General features: G+C 44.4%; 1 protein-coding gene across 2 annotated transcripts in view; it reads right to left on the reverse strand.

The window, feature by feature from the left end:
• The window catches only part of ITGA4 (integrin subunit alpha 4), a 628,337-nt gene that overhangs the window by 98,542 nt on the left and 511,230 nt on the right, over positions 1 to 18,565 (reverse strand). For both annotated transcript variants that reach the window (XM_078681473.1, XM_078681474.1), the window contains 2 exons: positions 14,999 to 15,149; positions 6,289 to 6,387 (listed from right to left, as the gene is read on the reverse strand). In XM_078681473.1, coding sequence (XP_078537599.1) covers positions 6,289 to 6,387; positions 14,999 to 15,149 — 250 coding nt within the window. The remainder of the gene's footprint in view (positions 1 to 6,288; positions 6,388 to 14,998; positions 15,150 to 18,565) is intronic.

The following is an 18,565-nucleotide window of genomic DNA, read 5'->3' on the forward strand; positions in this document are numbered from 1 at the left end:
CTTTAAACACGTTTCTCAGTCCCCTTCAAAAGAGACTCGTGTTTTAGTTAATACTTTTTCGGACGAACCTCAAACATCAGAGTGGTTAAATTCTTTCCATTAAATATGCCACACAAACTGATAAGGAATAATAATAATAATAATAATAATAATAATAATAATAATAAATAATAATAATAATCCACATTTGTAAAGCGCACAATCACCCGTAAGGGTCTCTAGGCGCTGGGGACCGACGGGAATATTAAGCAAGCTATTGCCCAGAGTCACATGGTGCTGGGCTAATCTGCCGCCACTTCCGGGGATCGAACTGTGATCCCCACATTCCAGAGTCAGTCGCCCTAGCCGCGGCGCCATACCTCTTCCCTCTGGAATGTGACCCCAAACGTCTATGTGAAGCATGGATAAATTCTATTGCGTGCCAACTGGGTCACTAGTCCTATGATTACATCATAAAAATGTAGCCTTGATGGGTCTGCATTCCCAGCAACAATATATATCAGCAAAAGCATCAGTATCTTATCGCAGCTTAATCCATTTTATAGTATGTACTACAAAGGATGACTGTAAGGTGAGGACTTAAAAAAGATTACAAAAAGACTGACGAATTGCCCTATGTGAAAGGCAGTCACAGCTTTTAGTACAAAAGCTGCACGTGTCCTCAGCGCAACTTTTTCCAGAAAGAAAGTACTGTAAGGCGGATGAACTGACAAAGCCTGTCGCAATGAAAAAGGGTCAGTAGACACAGGGAACAGCTGACCAACAGCTCAAAGGGGGTTCTCATAAGGAAGGTGAGGACCAAAGTAAAGTCCCACTGTGGCATCACAAAAGGCTTAGGAGGAAACATGAACCAAACCCTTGAGAAACCACATCACAACAGGTGATTTGAACAAGGACAGTTGGTTCAGAAAACACAAAAAGCCCAAAAGCACTGACAAATAACCTTTAACAGTGCCCAATGCAAGTCCTTAGTGGGTGAAAGACAGAATAAACAGTAACATAGCCAGCAGTTTAGCTTGCAGCTGGTCCTTGTTATGGGTCCCACACCAAGCCACAAACATGTCACAACATTAAGAGTAAACAGAGTTTGCATGACACCTGGTTACCAGGATGGCATCCATTTCTTTCCCATGAAAATCTAATGCAGTCAACTGCCACAGCTCAATCTCCATGGATGGAGATATAGATTGTACAGACCTGGGTGTCAGACCCTACATTGCTGCTGTGATAATAAATCTTCCTGAAGTGGCAGACTGATCAGAGGATATATGCTCATGCCCAGACGTTCAAGGAACAACACTCTCCTAGGGGCGGAAGTCAGGCAATAATCCCACGCTCCACTCTAGGTGGAATCCTTTCAGAGAGAGTCTTCTGAAGAACTCCAACATGCAAAAGTGCTACCACTACATGTCCTCTGTGGTGGCAAATGAGATTGAGGCAGGGATCTCCCCATTGCTGGAAGATACCCTGTGCCACCTCCAGGTGGCGCTGCCATTCTTGATCCGCTAGGATATTCGGCTGAGTTTTTCTACCATGGCGTTAAAGATTCTGCCAGGTGGTGTATGAATAGGTAGATGCTCTGACGATTCAACCAGTTCCAGAGGTGCACAGCATCTTGGCACAGAGCCCATGATCCTGCTGTGCCTTTATAATTTAAATACCACATAGTGGTGATGTTGGCCTTGATTGACTGCAGGAAGGCTTTAAAATGGCTTCAATTCCTGGAGGTTAATGTGGAGGATGGTCTCCACCAGAGATTAGAGCCCTCTGATCGTTCCTTCTCCCAGATCACCTTCCAACATGTTGTGAATGCATTTGTCACCTCTGTCAGCTCTGGGTGAGGTGCAGATCTTTTGCAGTGTCCTCCAAATCCTGGATTAGTCTGGCATGTTCTCTCAGCATAGGGCCCACTGCAGAGCCCACTTAAACCACCTAACATGGTCGACGAGCAGGCTGCAGGAGGGCAGTAGACCATGAAGCCTCAGAACCACCTTCACTGAGACCCAGGACTGGAGATGAAATATCTGGATAATATCAAAAATTCACTAATTGAGGGAAAGAGAACCCTTGTATGGTTATGATCCGACCAAGCTTTCAAGTAAGTCATAGACAAAATCAAAATGGGGAGTGGGACTGTCTCAGCTGGAGAGATGTCAAAAGGAAAGAATTCTGGGGGACCATCAACAGCTATTTTCAGTCAATGGTATATACTGTGCAATCACCATACTCATAGTTGATAGCGTCATCATTGGGTCTTATTTTCTCCACCAGAAGGTGATCCCTCTGGTTGAGAGATTGTTCGAGATCCAAATGTGGAATCTTGATTTTAAATTACCTCTTATCTAGAAAAAGTGCTTTAATAGAACTTAGATAAGGTTAAAAATGAAAGGTATATGTGGTATTGGGATATATGATGTATCCCTCACATCACACAGCGAAAACTGTTCACCACAAAAATTTGTCTACATGTTTCAGCCCACCAGCGCCCTTTCCGGGTCATTGGCTTTCATCAGGACCAATAGTGTGTGGAATCCCTTTTTTGAGGTTTCCCAAGTCAGGCGGAACAATGTCCCCTGGTTTTTTGCTGCGTTTATATCGACTCTTTTCTGGATTAGTAGAGAACACTTTTCTCTGCTTTATGGTGCGATTTTGGGCCCCATAGGTTTCGGGAGGAGGCGGGGTTGCAGCCCTTCTTCAGTGCGGCACATCTTACTTTGTCCAGTGTCTCCCATCCTGTATGTTCTGTATCATGACCAAAATATCTTGGACTTGTTGTTACAAAGGGAAGGCCTGAAACTGCACCATATTCAGGATGTCCCTGATTTTTAAAAAAGCCTCTACATAGGAATCAAGTGTGAATTCAGCATGCTAATCGTGAACCCCAATGAGGTTAGGCAGTTTCCAATCATCTGTAGATGCCTGCCTTCAACATCTGGGAATCAAGACAGGGGAATGCCTTCGAAGGTACACTGCGACTATCAGCATCATCTTATTGAACATCTTAAGTGCACCAGTAAGACCCAAAGGGAGCACAGTAAACTGAAAATGCCCAACCTGAACCGCAGGTAGCACCTGGGGGACTGCAGGAAGGGGATATGGAAATAGGGATCCTGCAGGTCTAAATTGACCAATCAGTCTCCTATCCAGGGCAGATAGAACATGAGCCAGTGTAAGCATCTTGAATGTGTCCTTCTGCAGGAGAAAAACTGAGGGGTCAAAGATCTAAAATAGGGAGGAGGCCTCCACCCTTTTTCAGCACTAGGAAATAATAGGATTAACACCCATTTCCAGTCTCTGAGGCCGGGCCCCTCTCTATGACACTTTTCTCCAAGACAACATTAACTTCTTTCTGACAAATAGACAGATGGTTCCCCAAAATCCTCTCTGATGTAGGTGGAAGAGGTTTCGGGATGGAAAGGAATGGCAGAGCATGGACATATTGGACTATCAGCAGGGCCCAGCTGTCGGATGTTATGATTTGCCCCGTGGAGAAAATGAGTGATCTGGCCTGCAATGGGCTGGTTGTGTCCTCCTGAGGACAAAGTGAAGAAGCCTGGCAGATAATGCCAGAGGAGCTGGGGACTGGGAAGTTCACTGCCCCTACTGGCCATTATGTGGTTTACCAGATCCCTTACCCCAACTACGAAAGAAATGGGATGTCTGTTGTTGGGGTGTTGGGCCTTGACGCTGTCTGAAGGTGAGGACCCTAGCTATGCTTTGAAAGGGGCAAAACTGTTGGGATTACTGCCTTGTGAGTGTGGAAAGACAGAAAGCACGCAGTAGCTCTACTGTCTTTAAAGTACTTGAGGGCAAAGTCAGCCTTCTCTCCAAAGAAGGAAGACTAGTCTAAAGGCACATCCATAGGTGATGCCTGAACATCACCGGAGAAGCCCTGGATCTCATCCCATCCAGGCATGGCACCAGAGCACCATGCTTGTGCTGACCGCTCTGCCTATGCAGTCTGCTGTGTTCAGGTCTGGCCAGTTGATGCACTTGGTGCAACCTAGCCATTTTGAATTGTCTCTGCGAAATTGGCACATAATTTCCTGTTGGTAAGATCTCAGCAACGGAGTCCCATATTGCCTGGGAGTGCCTTCCCAGCAAACAGCTGGCGTTGACTGACTTGAGGGAGAGGCTAGCAGAAGAAAACACCCTCTTCCCAAATGACTCAATTTTTTTTGACTAGCTATCCTGGGGAATAGTGGTAAAAGGATTGGGCTTAACCATGCCAATGTAGGCCTTTAGTACTAGGCTCTCAGGAGTAGGGTGCTGCAAATACAAGGTTACGGGTATTTGACAGTGTGTCTCCTGCCTGTTTTTGCATGGGCAAGATCAGGGTTTGATCCAAGTGCCCAGGAGGGTGTCAGTCAGGGTCTTGGTGAATTAGGTGAGAATTGTCCTTGTTGTAACACTTCCATGCGAACATTCTTTTTTACCTCAATGGAAGACAGTTGTAGATCTAAGACTTCAGGCATTCGTCTAATGAACATGACAAATGAAGTACCTGTTCGGTGGAGGAACAGGAAGGGGATGAGGGAGGCAACTAGCACCATATCAAAGAAAGTGCCCAGCCCACTGGCCTCCTATAGGGCCACATAAAACTATCATAATTAAGTGTGGGGGAATTCATACACACCATCACCATCACCATCATCACCAATAGCTGGTTGGCTCTGTGGATAAAGTCTGAGTTGAATAGTTGTTGAAGCACTGGAGGGCTGCTCTTAGCAAAGGTGCTGTCTTATGAGAGTCCGAATGTATGGAGTCTGGGTGTGTATGGATTGAACTCAAGGGCGGATTCAGCCGTGATCGAAAAGGAATCAGATTGGATTAGGAGAGAACTATGAGACTGACATCCTCCTTTGATGTTGGTGGCATCAGTGCCGGCATCAACAGGGAAGGAACTGGCATGGATGATAGTGCCAGGTGTGGCGTTGGCTGCAGACTCGGAGATTAACCTTAAGCAGCCTCAGGAGGGACAGCCATAGTCTGGGCGGTTTATGGGATAATTGATTTATCTTGGAAATAGCCATGTTTTCACACCTCTTCTGAAGTGTGTTCCTGCATGGTCTGCCTCTCTTGGCTGGCAAGGAGTTCCAGGGCTTGACACAGTGTACGGAGAAAGCAGTGCCTCCAATGAATTTCTTAAGTGGAAAGTGGTATGATGATCTATGGAACACAGTGCATTATTTTGTGTGTATTCACAGATGCTAATGAACTTAAATGTGGAATTCCATTCATAGAGAGCCAAGAGTGGTAAAAATGTTCAGTAATCCATCCTGGTCTTCTTAAAAGCAAGGGATACCCAGATGCCCGCCCTTTGAGTTCTTTTGTTGGCTCTTTATATTATATTTTATTCAGAGTTTTAGTAAAGCACTCAAACCACTAAATGCATTCTTGGAGAGCTAGGTAAGCAAGTATAGCTCAGTCTGTTTGCGGTGGATCAAGAAAAAGTTGGCCAAAATCAGCAGTATACATACAATATATAAATAATACAGGTGTCTCAGTCTACAATAAGCTTTCGTGCCAATTCTTGTTTCTCTTCAGAGTCAGAGTGTAGACAGCCTTTGATATTGCTTGCATTCTGACCCTCCTTAAAGTAGGAGCCCACAGCACCATTAACAGTATCCTTACTTTTCTTTGGGATTTTGATTGGTGATGTTGCTCCCATGCAACATCCCCACTCTAGTCCAAACATTTCTGGTCTATCCTGGCAACCCAACCTGCTCCAGAGCCAGTGATAATGTCCTTATTTGTAATCTGGAGTTTATTGAAGTATTTGAATACCTTCTTGTTTATGTTGATGGAGTGAAAACAATACCATTATAGTAGACAGATTTGGGTTCGCCTTCATCCTAAGAGCTCTTGTTCCAGGGGATTCATAGAGGAATGCGTTCAAGCCATCTAGTTCCTCGATTAACTTTATAAATTGTGGAGAGGCATGCTTCCAGGAGTTCTAAGCTCCCCAAGAAGGCACTTTCATTGAAACTAGAATCAACCTTTGTATGGAGTAAAATATTATGTTAATAACATATCACTATGGGATAAGCCTACACTGTTGATATAGTTGGCCAACCATTAGGCCATAGGTTCTAAGTCTGCCTTTCATCCTTCTGAGGTTGATGTATTGAGTACAATTGAGAGAGGTAAACACACAATCTGCCAGCTACAAAATAACGAGATTGCTGTTGCAGGAAGTATGTAAAACACAAGCATTCATTATATCATTAAAGACAAACTCTTAAAAAGATTAGGGCTTGGCACTGTACAGCATTTACTTTACCATACCTTTGTTCCTGAATCAACAAATAAGTTGCCAATACTGCAGTCGAGTTTCACTAAATGTGTTTCCTCTTCTGACAGTTTACAATTTATTTGCTTTTCCTCCTGAAATGAAAGAACAGAACTATTTTAAATGACACTATTTATATGGTTAGAATGGAAGAAACTGGTCAAAACTATCCTATGCAATGAGATAAGGCACAATTTCAAGGTAAGGTACTGTCAAATCCCACTTCTCAAAACATGTATATCAATTATTTTTTTTCACAAAAAATCTGATGCAACAACATTCATTGAATTGTTGCATAAACCCCTCGGTCAGGCACCAGGAGACAATATTTGCACTGGATGAAGGTACAATGGGTCCAATTAACAAAAGCATTTATGAGTCTGTGAAGTAGGAGTACAGACGTTCTCTCTTATGTACACTTTTATCAATTTTTAAATCGACCCTAGAACACACTATTATAAAAGTGCCGAGAGAGCACAGCCCTTGCTACTTGGAATCATTATATGTGAAGACTTCCTGAATATGATACCGTAATACCAGAATCATCCATCGGCAATCTACCCTCAAGCAATGTCCTAACTCTACAGCCAAGTAAATCAACGTTAATTGGCTTAAATTCAACATTATGAAAATTGGTGTACTAAGACTGGGAAGAGCAACGCTATGAGGTCAGACACTTGTTGTCCAACCCATCATAAAGGTATTTCATGCAGTGTGGAATCAGGGTATTGATAATGTCTCGTCATTCAACCACCTGTGACAGCCCTCCCTGGAGAAAGATGGCCTTTGGCAGACTGTGACTCTACAAGCTTGTTACTAATGAGCAGGCCCGGACTGGCTGTAGCGGGCACAAGGTGTCTTCCCAGTGGACCAGAAGGGTAGGAGCCGGTGTTTGACCATTGGGGGTAATTTTGTTACAGGGGGCCGGTTTTGCAGCAAGACAGCAATATCAGCCCCCTGTAACAAAAGAAACAGCAGTGCTTGTCACCAGCCCCCATGCCTGTACTTCTCTTAGCACCCGCCACCCATTCACCAGCCCCCTACCCAGTGGCGGGTCGAGCGGAATTGCCAGGACTGGTTTCTGTTCCCAATCTGGCCGTGCATTTGTGCTATAAGGATGTAGGAAGGTGCATCCCAGAGAGTGGACTCTGTTGAAAAGACTCTCGTTGGTAAGTTTTGTAGTCTTTTTTTATTTCTTCAATACAGAGCCACCAACTCCAACTGCTAGCCCGTCAGCACTCTAGGTAATAACCATCTCACACCAGACTGCTACCATGGAGATGGAATGCCTGGCTAAGCTGCTCTAAGAGTAACCACAACACATCCCCTTTACTGAGAACAAGGAAAAAAGGAAAGGACAAGGAAAGCATAAGAATAAGAAAAATACACAATAATGAGATGAGCAAGAGAAACATAGCAAAAAGAATCATGGAAAGAAAAACATGTGAGAACATCAATACATTTCATAATCTTCAAAACGTTTAGGAGTAAAACGAGGCCTTGAACAAAGACCAGGCGAATGCAAGTTCGGAGGATGAAGACACTTAGGAAATATTGGAACAGGTAATTCATCAGAGCATGATGAGAAAGAGGATTAATTCGCCCCTGAATCTCACCAGGTGAGACATGCTCTATTTGCTACCATTGTGAACGGTGATCACATTCTTGTAAACAAAAGTGATGATAAAAGGGCCAATAAACTCAGAGATTCCCTTCTTATGCCACCGTGTTTTTTTATAAGCACCCAATCACCCACCTTCCATTCCAAAGATTTGGTTGAATTCTTAAAGGCAAACCTCTCCTTATACTTCTATTGATAAGATTTGACTTTTGCACCCACCTCCTCCTTATCAAAAATAGGACCATCAATGAGAGGTAACCAACCAGGATTGAGTTTGGATAGAGCGACTCTCCCGCTCAATATCTGAAAGGGAGATTTTTGTAACACAACATTGAGAGCAGTGCGATGTGCCCACCAAGTATCTCTTAAGACACCCTTGAGAGAAACCGTCCCATTAACAGCTCTCAGCACACACACCTTTACCACCCTGTTCATGCTTTCCGCTAGCCATTGGCTTGCGGTGCATAAATCGCAGTCTTCTGATGAGTGATCCCATAGTCCTTCAAAAAATCCTGCATCTCCTGCGAGATGAACTGCACCCCATTATCAGTGATGAGGAATCTAGGTATGCCCTCACACGCAAACTAATCTTTAAGGAAATCAATGACAACCCTGGTGCTGATAGAACTCACACACCTAGTGGATACCCACTTGGAAGAATAATCCACCAAAAGAATTACAAATCTCTCTGAAGGACCCAAAAGCTCAAAGGGACCCATAAGGTCCAAACCCTGTGACTTGGGATTTATCACTGGAGGCACACTGACAGCATTCTTTAACAACCTCCTCAACATGGCTATCCAACCTGGGCCACCAATATCTTTCACGCAACCGAGACTTCGTGAGATTTCTCCCTAAGTGCCCTTCATGAGCAAGATTCCCCAGTTTAGGTCTTAAGGCATCAGGGGGTATTACTCTCTCACCACGCATGAGCTGACTCTGACATAGAGTAAGCTCATTTCTAATGGACCAGAAAGGTAGTAGATCAGAATCAAGTCTCTTGCTCTCCGGCCACCCTTTAACCACAGAGTACTTAACAATGGGAAGCAACACATCTTCCAACAAAGCTTGTTCCCATTCTGACTCTTGAATGGCAGGCTCCGTCACCAAGCAAACACTGACAACATCACAGTCCGAAGAATCATTGCAACACTTGATGGGGAGTCTCGAAAAGCAATCCGCTGCCTTACTGACAGAGCCAGGAAGATATTGTACTTGAAAATTATACTCTTCCAACCCCTCACTCCAACGCTTAAGTCTTTGGGTGAGTCTTTGACTCTCCGCACACAAAACAACTTGAACCAAGGGGCGATGATCAGATCTAACTAAAAAGGGAATGCCCCAAGGATAAAACATAAAATGTTTTATTGCCCAGACAATAGCCAAAGCCTCCCGTTCAATACAGTAATTAGTTGTTCTGCTTTCTTCAATGCCCTTGAGGCGAATGCAATAACCTTTTCCACACCTCCATCAACTTGGGAAAGCAGTGCTCCAAGTCCACACAAGCTGGAGTCAGTAGTCAAGAAAGTTCTCCTCTTAGAGTCAAAAAGGCCAAGTGTAGGCCTCTTACCTATTGCTTGTTTGACAGAATCAAAAGCCAAAACACACTTTGGCGACCAAACAAAGTGTATGCCTTTTTTTCAGAAGGGCCCTGATAGGTTCAACAGTAGAAGCAAAATGTGGAACAAACTTAGAGTAAAACTCGGCAAGGCCAAGGAAAGACCTAACCTGCTCTTTGTCAGTAGGGGCAGGAGCATCCACAATACTCTTAGCTAGATCCAGTTTGGTCGGATGCCCTCCCTGGAAATAACATGTCCCAAATACGTGACAGAAGATACCCCAATCTTACAGTTTAATCTATTACCAGTCAAACCATTGTCACTCAGTCTTTGTAAAGCAGATCTCGGAACTTTGTCATGTTCTAAATCATCCTTCCCGTAGACTAAGATGTCATCTTGGAAGAACAAGAGATTGGAAATATCACCCAAGATCATCTTCATGATGTGTTGAAAACAGGCAGCCGCAGAGGCTAACCCGAATAGTATTCTGATATAACGGAAGGCCCCCAGTGGTGTTACAAAAGATGTTAAATGTTTGGTCTTGGTTCCATGCATATTTTTAGAGAATGTCAATAGAGTCTTGAGGAGGCTCCCTTTGGGTCAATTCATGAATGCTATTAGGAGTTTGAGCACTGTCAGTTATTGCCTTATGGGTTTCCATCTCTTTAGCCAAACCAGAGGTATTTTCCATGCCCTCTACAATAGCTAAAGCTTCCTTGAGAGACGGGTTTTTAGACAGAGGTTTTTCTTGTACTCTAGGACTGCGCAGCGGATCGCCAGGCGAAACCTAAAAATGGACAACATTTTCTGATTTCGGTTAGAGACCTCTCGGGAAGTCAGGACAAGCATTTGCAATGCAATGGGTCTCGCATTTGCGAGAGTTTGAGCTATTAGCATTGTAAATGACAATGCCTTTTATTTATGTTTTACAACCAAAACGTAAATAAAAGGCATTGTCATTTACATGGACAATAGCTCAAACTTGCGTAAATGCGAGATCTATTGCATTCAAAATACTTTTTTTGTTTGTTTTTTGCTTCGTTCGCAAGACTTTTTAGCAAAATCTATGGGGGAGGAGCGCGAGGCTCCGAAGCCAGAGGCGAACGTCCCGGGGTACCGAGCGGAGCGCCCGGAGGAATAGTGAGACAGCACACTGCCACGAGGCCTACCCCCAACATGGGCTGTGTCGTCCTCTGGAGCGGACGAGTGACTGTGTGGCGGGGCCTGGTGGCCCATATAAACGAGGAGTCTAGGCCCCTACCGGAGCTGACCGGGGTACCCTGGGGAGCTCCCGGATCTCTCCCCACATGTCCTGCTGCATCCGATTCAGGCAGTGGTGCGGCCTGGGGCAGTGACGTGCAGATAGGAGATGGAGTGGCCACAGCGGAATGAAGGGGGCAGTGACGTGCAGATATGAGACTGAGCGGCGGCAGCGGAATGAAGGGGGCAGTGTTGTGCAGATAGGAGAGGAAGCGGCAGGAGCAGAATGAAGGGGCAGTGACGTGCAGATAGGAGACAGAGCGGCGACCTGCACTCCTTAGGCTACCCGCTCCCTCCCCAGGAACGCACAGAATTAGGCGTACACTAGATACACCCAGAGTCATCACAGTGGGCCATGTGGCGCAGCCTCCCCCCTTCTCCTTACCAGTAGCACAGTAGCATTGCCGAACTCAGCAGCTAATGGGGAGAGAAGGTGCCTCTCTGACTACTTAATTCCCTGCCGCGGCCCGAGCTTACTGTTCCGCCACATTCATCCCACGACTCCTTAACCTCGCACCAGCAGAGTGATGGAGCTTGACACGCCGTGAGCGTGCACATGGCCTGTCCGGGCCGAAGCTCTGAGAGACGCTGTGAGCGTGCGAGCGGTGGGAGCGTGTGAGGCAGAAAGGAGAAGCCATGCGCGTGCACATCGCCTGTCCGTGGCGCACATGGTTTGTCTCCCTTCGCTAGCAAAATCGACAACAATAGTCTCGCCAAGGTGAAGCAGCACATGTGCTGCGTTTCATAGGCGAGACCTAACAAACAGGAAAGTCTGTAGAAAGTCCAGAAGGTTGCATCTTCACTGGTCTCACCACCGCAACAGATGAGAAGATGGCAATTCGTGGGTTGCTGAAAATGGCGAGAGTTGGTAGCAGGCGTGTATCCCGCAAGCTCCACTCGTCACCAGTGTTGAAAAGACTCACACTGGCAAGTTTTGTAGTCTTTTTTTATTTCTTCAATACAGAGCCTCCAACTGCTAGCCCGACCGCACTCCAGGTAATAACAGTCTCACACGAGACTTCTACCATGGAGATAGAATGCTTAGCTAAGCAGCTCTAAGAGTAACCACAACAGACTCCTTACTATAAGGCAGGCACAGTGGGGTAGGAGACTGAAAGAAGAGAGCAATTTGATGGCAGATAAGGGAAGAAGCCGATAAATGGGAATTAATATACCTGATACTAGCACAATACATAGTGTTCAATGCAGAAAATTATAGTAAAACAGGCATGCTGCAAGAAGTCGCTACCTGGAGTATGTAAAAACAGCAAACATTTATTACACTTTTTCCTTTCATATATTTTCTGCCTAAGGACCCTCAGCAGGAATATTCCTCTTCTTCTTATCAGCTGCCAGAAAACCATCATTCAAGCAGCAATTTCTTACCACCTTGACTACAGTACCTCGGTTTACTTAGTCCTGAGCATATACTTGATGCTTGCACAGAGTCCACAGCGCTAGACTCACGGCTTCTATTTCAGTATTCAAAATGATTATGCGCATGCTTTTGCTGGTGAGTGGTCTCCAGCCGGGGCCCACTTTCCTTCAATCTCACTTTCTAAGACAATGGACCATTTCATCATGTTCTCCAAGCACAAGGAGGTTTTTTGTAAGTCCGATGAGCACTTGAGCGAATTGTGGTGAAGGGGCATTTTTATCTCATTCCAAAGATTTGGATCTCCACCCCCTCATTCTTTGTGTTCAATCTGAGCATCAGACCTTTGATACATTATGTAAATCCTATAAATTCATGGCAGCTATAGCTCAAAGAAGAAATTTTATTTGAAATATAAAAATTGGTCACAATAATACAAACACCCAGATATATTTAGAAAATCAGCGTGGAGTACATTATGCAGTACAAATCATGTTTCAGCAAAACAAGTAAAGGAACAGAGGTTGAAGTCACTTAGTGTTTGAGATTTTTTTAGCAGCGGAAAGCACTACAAGCAAATAATCAATAATCCAGTGCAGATGTTCTGCTATTTTGAAGTGTGTACTTAGTTTCTGGTCCTGGTCACTATGGGGTCAGCTGTTACCAAATAAATAAGAATCAGAGGGAGGGTAGATATAAGAGAACATTTACCAATGAAATCCTTTCTACACAAAACCACAATGTCTGGAAGCCCATTGGAACATTTTCTCCGATAATCTCATCTATTGAGAACAGATGGTCCTAAAACCATAAACAATTTTTTACAGTGCACCATTTGACCTTCCACGATTTTCACAAACCCACCCCTCTCTTTTTTAACCACTTCCACACTACAGGCACTACCCCACATGCTTCCAGTCAAGATTATTTTAACCCCTCCTTAAAGAACCTACTGCTGTTCTCTCCTCCCCATCCAGATATCACCTAGTATCTCAGCTCCCCTTCTCTACTAAGATATTGGAACATTTGGTCTCCAACTGGCTCCCACTGTACCTTTTATCAAGTAGCAAGCTCTAGGCCTTCAATCAAGCTTTCATATCCAGTATTTTACAGAAAAAACACGTACTAATAATAACTACCTTCTTCAACACTGCACACCCAAACTAACTCTCTTCCACTTCAATATGCTTGGGACTATCTGCTCCCTTTGACACTAGTGATTATGCCACATAATTCTCCTCCCATCACCGGCCGTGCTCATACCTAGTTCACTTCCTACATTAGCAGCTTCTTCACTTTTGTTTAGAACGCTCATATCTGCGACCACCCAATGCAGGAGCAGAACTTGGCTGTCTTCTTTTATCACTATACAATACCTCTCTTGCATCATCTCCTCTTTTAGCTTCTCATATAAACTATATGCAGATGACAACCAAATCTACTCCCTCCCAGCTCTCAGATCGCACTTTTACGTAAGCATTTTTAATTGCCTTACCGCTCATCAACGGGCATGGAAGCGTTCATCGCCAAAATAGATACTCCAACACAATTTCTATTATCTAACTTTGGCAAGATCCCCTTATTGAAAGCAACCACTACAAACACAAACACCCATGAACTCACATATGTTTGCTAGATTTGAAGGCTGCAATAGATTTTTGGTTGGCCTCCCCAAGTATTCCCAGGAACCTCTGGAGAACATCTGAACTTTTCTACCCAGATTCTATTCAGTCTTCCTAATTGCACCCCGCCTCCACCTGCCAGCACAAGGTCAGTAGACCGACGACCAAGAACGGGGCCTTCTACAAATTAATAATATTAGTAGTCAAATCAATAGCAACCTCATCTGTAACTACTTCTCAACACATGTTCATGCTACACGTCAACTTGATGCCTGAGATTCACCAAGCATAACCTTCTTACCACATTTATGGAATCCTGTGCTGCATCCAGAATCTGAGCTTTCAAACCTTTAGACCAACCGTTACACTGGAACTCCCTACTGCCTTTCATTTGTACCTCTGTCTCGCTCCAAAAGTTCAAAATCGCAGTAAAAGGACCATCTCTGTGATAAGAAACACACAATGGATAACCACCCACTGAAGTAACTATGGTCCCCTGTCTCTTGCATGTGGAGAGGTGTGGTGCAGTGACCAGTGCAGCTGACTTTAGAGCATAGCGTTCACGGTTCAATCCCCAACTCTGGTGGAGGTTCAGCTCAGCACGATGTGACTCTGGGCAATAGCTCACTTAATTTCCATGAGGGCCCCCAGCGCCTTGAGACCCGTAAGGGTGAGTAGTTTGTGCTTTACAAATACGGATTTTTGCATGCCTTTGTTGTTCCGGTTAGGTAATGATAGGACCTGCCCCTTAGGTATGTGTTTGTTCTATGCAAACAGAGTCATAATTTGGCACAATTCATCAAGACCAAAACTCCTATTTCCGAACACGTAAAGAACCCAACATTCATTACCCGTGTACAGTCAAAACTATGTACAGCAACTGAACTGTCATCAACATGTATTTTTCTTGCTACTTATAAATAAACTAATTAATATCTATTGGAAGAGTGGAACCTTCACCCCAGGGTCTCATGGGGGCGGGGGGGGGGGGGGGGGTAATTGAATCCCTAAACATGGTGTAAAAAACAGAGCTGTAAAGCCGTGCATTAGTGCACTGAGCCAGCAGACCTGGTGCACATAACTGCATTTTCAGTTATGTATTTTCAGTAGCACCAGATTATGCCACACTGGTCACGAACATGGCCACCATCTCAATGACTCTACATGAACACTCTTAATACCGTTCTTAATAGTCTGCAAAGTGTAGTCGTGGTTGCGTGCAATAATTATATGGCATGGCACAGCTTAATTAAGTGTAGGAGTTCTCACCAGTTCTAGAACTTTTATAAAGTAAAGCCCTCTCGGGAGCTGGATATGCAGGGTACTTTGATAAGCGTCATCTCCATTATTAAACACCGAAATATTCAACATTAAAGTCTTCATGCGTCCGACCGCAAGGTACGCTTTATCTTCATAGGGCCTGAGAGACAAAAAGAAGCTTGTCAAGTTAAAATAACAACAACAAAAACCACATCAGTCTGAATTCTAGTCTACAGCAAACTGAAAATGTGGGATTCCCACCTTCAGGTCGACAGGCTGGCGCCACTCGGAATTGGAAACGCTTTGCCAACAAACATTTACACAATGGTGCGGGGTGGTGCCAACCAGTGTCTCATAAAACACCTCGGGAAAGAACTTCACCCCTTAACAAGTAACAGGATGTTAATAGGTCGCGTTCACACAGCTACAATAAGACAAACCTGCAAAACAACGCGGTACTAACATTTTAGGCGTCAGATATATGCTGCTTGTGCATAGTCAGCTATTTGTTACTTTCAGGACGAGGTGGCACCCGTTTCTCAACTCGAGGTTCTTTTTCATTTTATTTTTTTAACTATTATGTAATAAGCCTGTTCCAGGAGCGCAGCCATCCAGTGAAAACATTGTGTTCAGTTCTGGGGAGTGACGCATTTGCCTTGAAGCTTTTCTGAAGTACCTCTGCGCCCTCTTCATTAACATAGTGCTAAAACCCTCAAAGTTAATAGACAAAGCCTAACTCCGAGCAATTTAGACATAACTGCAATTCTAACTGATACTTACAGGCACCGCCAAAGGCATTGACATGCACAACAGAAACCCGAAAAAAATCATATCAGATACACATGTTTATTGCATATCATACGATAATTAATGCAATCCTCTTGCATAATGTGCCTTTTTTTCGGTAGTTAATTTTACGCCATGAGCATTATAGTTAGTGTTTCGCAATGTATCAGTAATTAAAACGGTACCCTTCACGAGAAATGCGTCACTAAGTGGATGGGGTAACGTGTTAATGGATTTCACTCCAAATATTTGTTTGTAATGTAATGAGTCCTGCCAAATTGGGAGGAGCAACTTTAATGGCAAGCTTTTTAACGGGTAAAAATAAAAATATTTAGTTTGTAGGTCGGTATTCCTTTTTTTTTTTAATAATGTTTTTATTGGTATTTACATGTTGCAAAATACAAAAGACACTGTTACAAAAAAAACATATAGCAAGTTACACGGTCAATCGTATAGGGCAAAACGGTGGTTGTTTTTCTAGTTTTTTGCTTGTCTGCCCCACAGTTCAGCACACATAGAACATTGAACATTTAAGTTATTGCGAATGGACGCGTGTCTAGTTGGTACATAAAACATAGAAGTGTTTGGTCGTTGTTTAGTGACATGAGCGCCGGGCTATCTTGAAGTTGCGTTGAGCTGGTTTGGCTCATTAAGCATATCTCTGTTGTTTATGAGGGTTTGTAAGGGTTTAGGAATATGTCTAGTTTTGACCACATCTCTCTGTTGGGGTTCCTCCATGGTGTGAGTCGAAGTGCAGTGTTGTCGGCCCTCTGAGGAAGGTCACCCAGTTCAGCCAACTTTTGAATGTGACTTTGGAGAGGTCATTCAATTTGGTTAGTAATGTTTTGACTGCTGTCGTCAGGAGGAAGTCTAGGAGATTTCTATCCTGTTGTGTGACAATGTCTGCTGTTATGTGTGCCGTGGTAGTTGTGGCAAATGTTTGTTCTAGATTGCAACCTATGGTTTTGTTGATGAAGCTGAGCACCTTCCCCCAGAAGTTGCTGACCTTAGTGCAGTGATATATGAGGTGTGCGAGGTCTCCCCTTTCTATGCCGCAGTTTCAGCAGCTATCGTTGTCTCTCAGGCCTATCGAAGCAAGGCGAGATGGTGTCCAGTATGCTTTGTGTAATAGCCAAAATGTTGTCTGTGCCAGCACTGGGGATATCATATTTTTTGATGGGGGCGCCCAGAAGGTTTGTAGTTCTTGTTCCGTGAGTTTGGAGCCTAGCTGAGTTTCCCAGTAGCTGGTGTTCTTGGCGTTGAGTTTGATGGACAGGTCGGAGGAGTTTGTATAAGTGTGAGACTTGGTGACCTGTCATGTTTATGGTTTCCATGTACTGAAAGATTGAAGGTTTGTGCTTGGCTAGGTTAGATTTTGTTAAGGCTGTTTTGATTGCCAGGAGATTGTATAGTTCTATGTTTGGGAGGTCGTGTCGTGTTTTCAAGCTGTTGAAGGTGTGGGGCACCCCCTCAGCTTCCAGCTGTGCACGGTACGAGAGTCCTAGTTTTCTCCATAATTCTATGTCAAGGGGCTTCCCCCTGTATTTAATCTTGGGGTTTGCCCAGAGTGTTTACCATTGCGAGTTCTGGTGCTATGTTCGAGTTTCCGGTCTACTTTGAGCAGCGCGTCCCTTGTGATCTTAAAGATCGGGTTGTTCTTTTGTGCTTGCTTGTTGGCGCTGAGGAGAGTTAAAGGGTCTGTGTTGTCTAGGATGACTTTCTCTATAGAGAGCCATGTCGGCGTGTATAGCTGTTTCCGAAGTACCCATTGCATTCCCTGTCTGGCTATGAAGGCTGTCTGGAAGGTTCTCAGGTCTGCAACGTTGAGGCCTCCTAATCTTTTCTCTAGTCTCAGTTTTGGGAGGCCTATTCTGGGTTTCTTATCCCGCCAAATAAATTTGTTTAACATTTGGTCTATCTTCCTGTGGAATTCATCCGTGAGGGCCAGGGGAAGCATACTTGCTAGGTAGTTTACTATGGGAGTGATCATCATCTTTACCGTGTCTATTCTGCCCCACCAGGTGATGAACCTGGGTGACCACGTTTCTAGTAGCCCTTTGATCTTTCCCAGTGTTGTTTTCTCATTTTGTTCTAGGGGGCTTCTTAGGCTTTCCCTGAATTGAATACCCAGGTGTTTGACAAACCCAGGTTGCCAGGCTAGCCCTGAGGTACCTATTACCTCTCTGGTTGTGTGTATGTTGAGGGGCATGCATTCTTATTTGTCTCTGTTGAGTTTGTATCCCGAGTGTTTAGTGTAAGTTTCAATGGTTTGAATGAGTGCTGGTATGGATTGATCGGGTTCGTCCGTTATAATGAGTAAGTTGTCTGCGTAGGCGGCAAGTTTGGCTGTGGTGTTCTTAATGGTTACGCCCGCAATATCGCTGTTAGCTAAAGTGTCCCTAATCAGGGGCTCGAGCGCTAGTAGGAACAGTAGCGGGGATAGCGGGCAACCTTGTCTTGTCCTTCTCTCAAGGTTGAATTGGGCCGATGAAGTTCCGTTAATAGCTATCTGTGCTTTGGGGTTTTCGTACAATGCCATGACTTTCTTCGTGTAGCTGTCTCCTAGGTTGTATGTTTGCATGCACTTCTCTAGGAAGTGCCAGGATACTCTGTCAAAGGCCTTTTCTGCGTCTAGCGTGATTGCTACCACCGAGTTGTGTGATTTTGAGGAGTGCTCTAATATTTAGCAGAGGAGTCTTGTGTTATCGTGAGACATGCGTGTTTTCATGTAGCCTACCTGTGTGTTCCCAATCAGCTGTGGTAGCACTTTGTTTAGTCTTGTGGCTAGAA

This window comes from Lissotriton helveticus, chromosome 3_1 (assembly GCF_964261635.1).
Source record: "Lissotriton helveticus chromosome 3_1, aLisHel1.1, whole genome shotgun sequence".
In the NCBI taxonomy this organism is placed as follows: domain Eukaryota; kingdom Metazoa; phylum Chordata; class Amphibia; order Caudata; family Salamandridae; genus Lissotriton; species Lissotriton helveticus.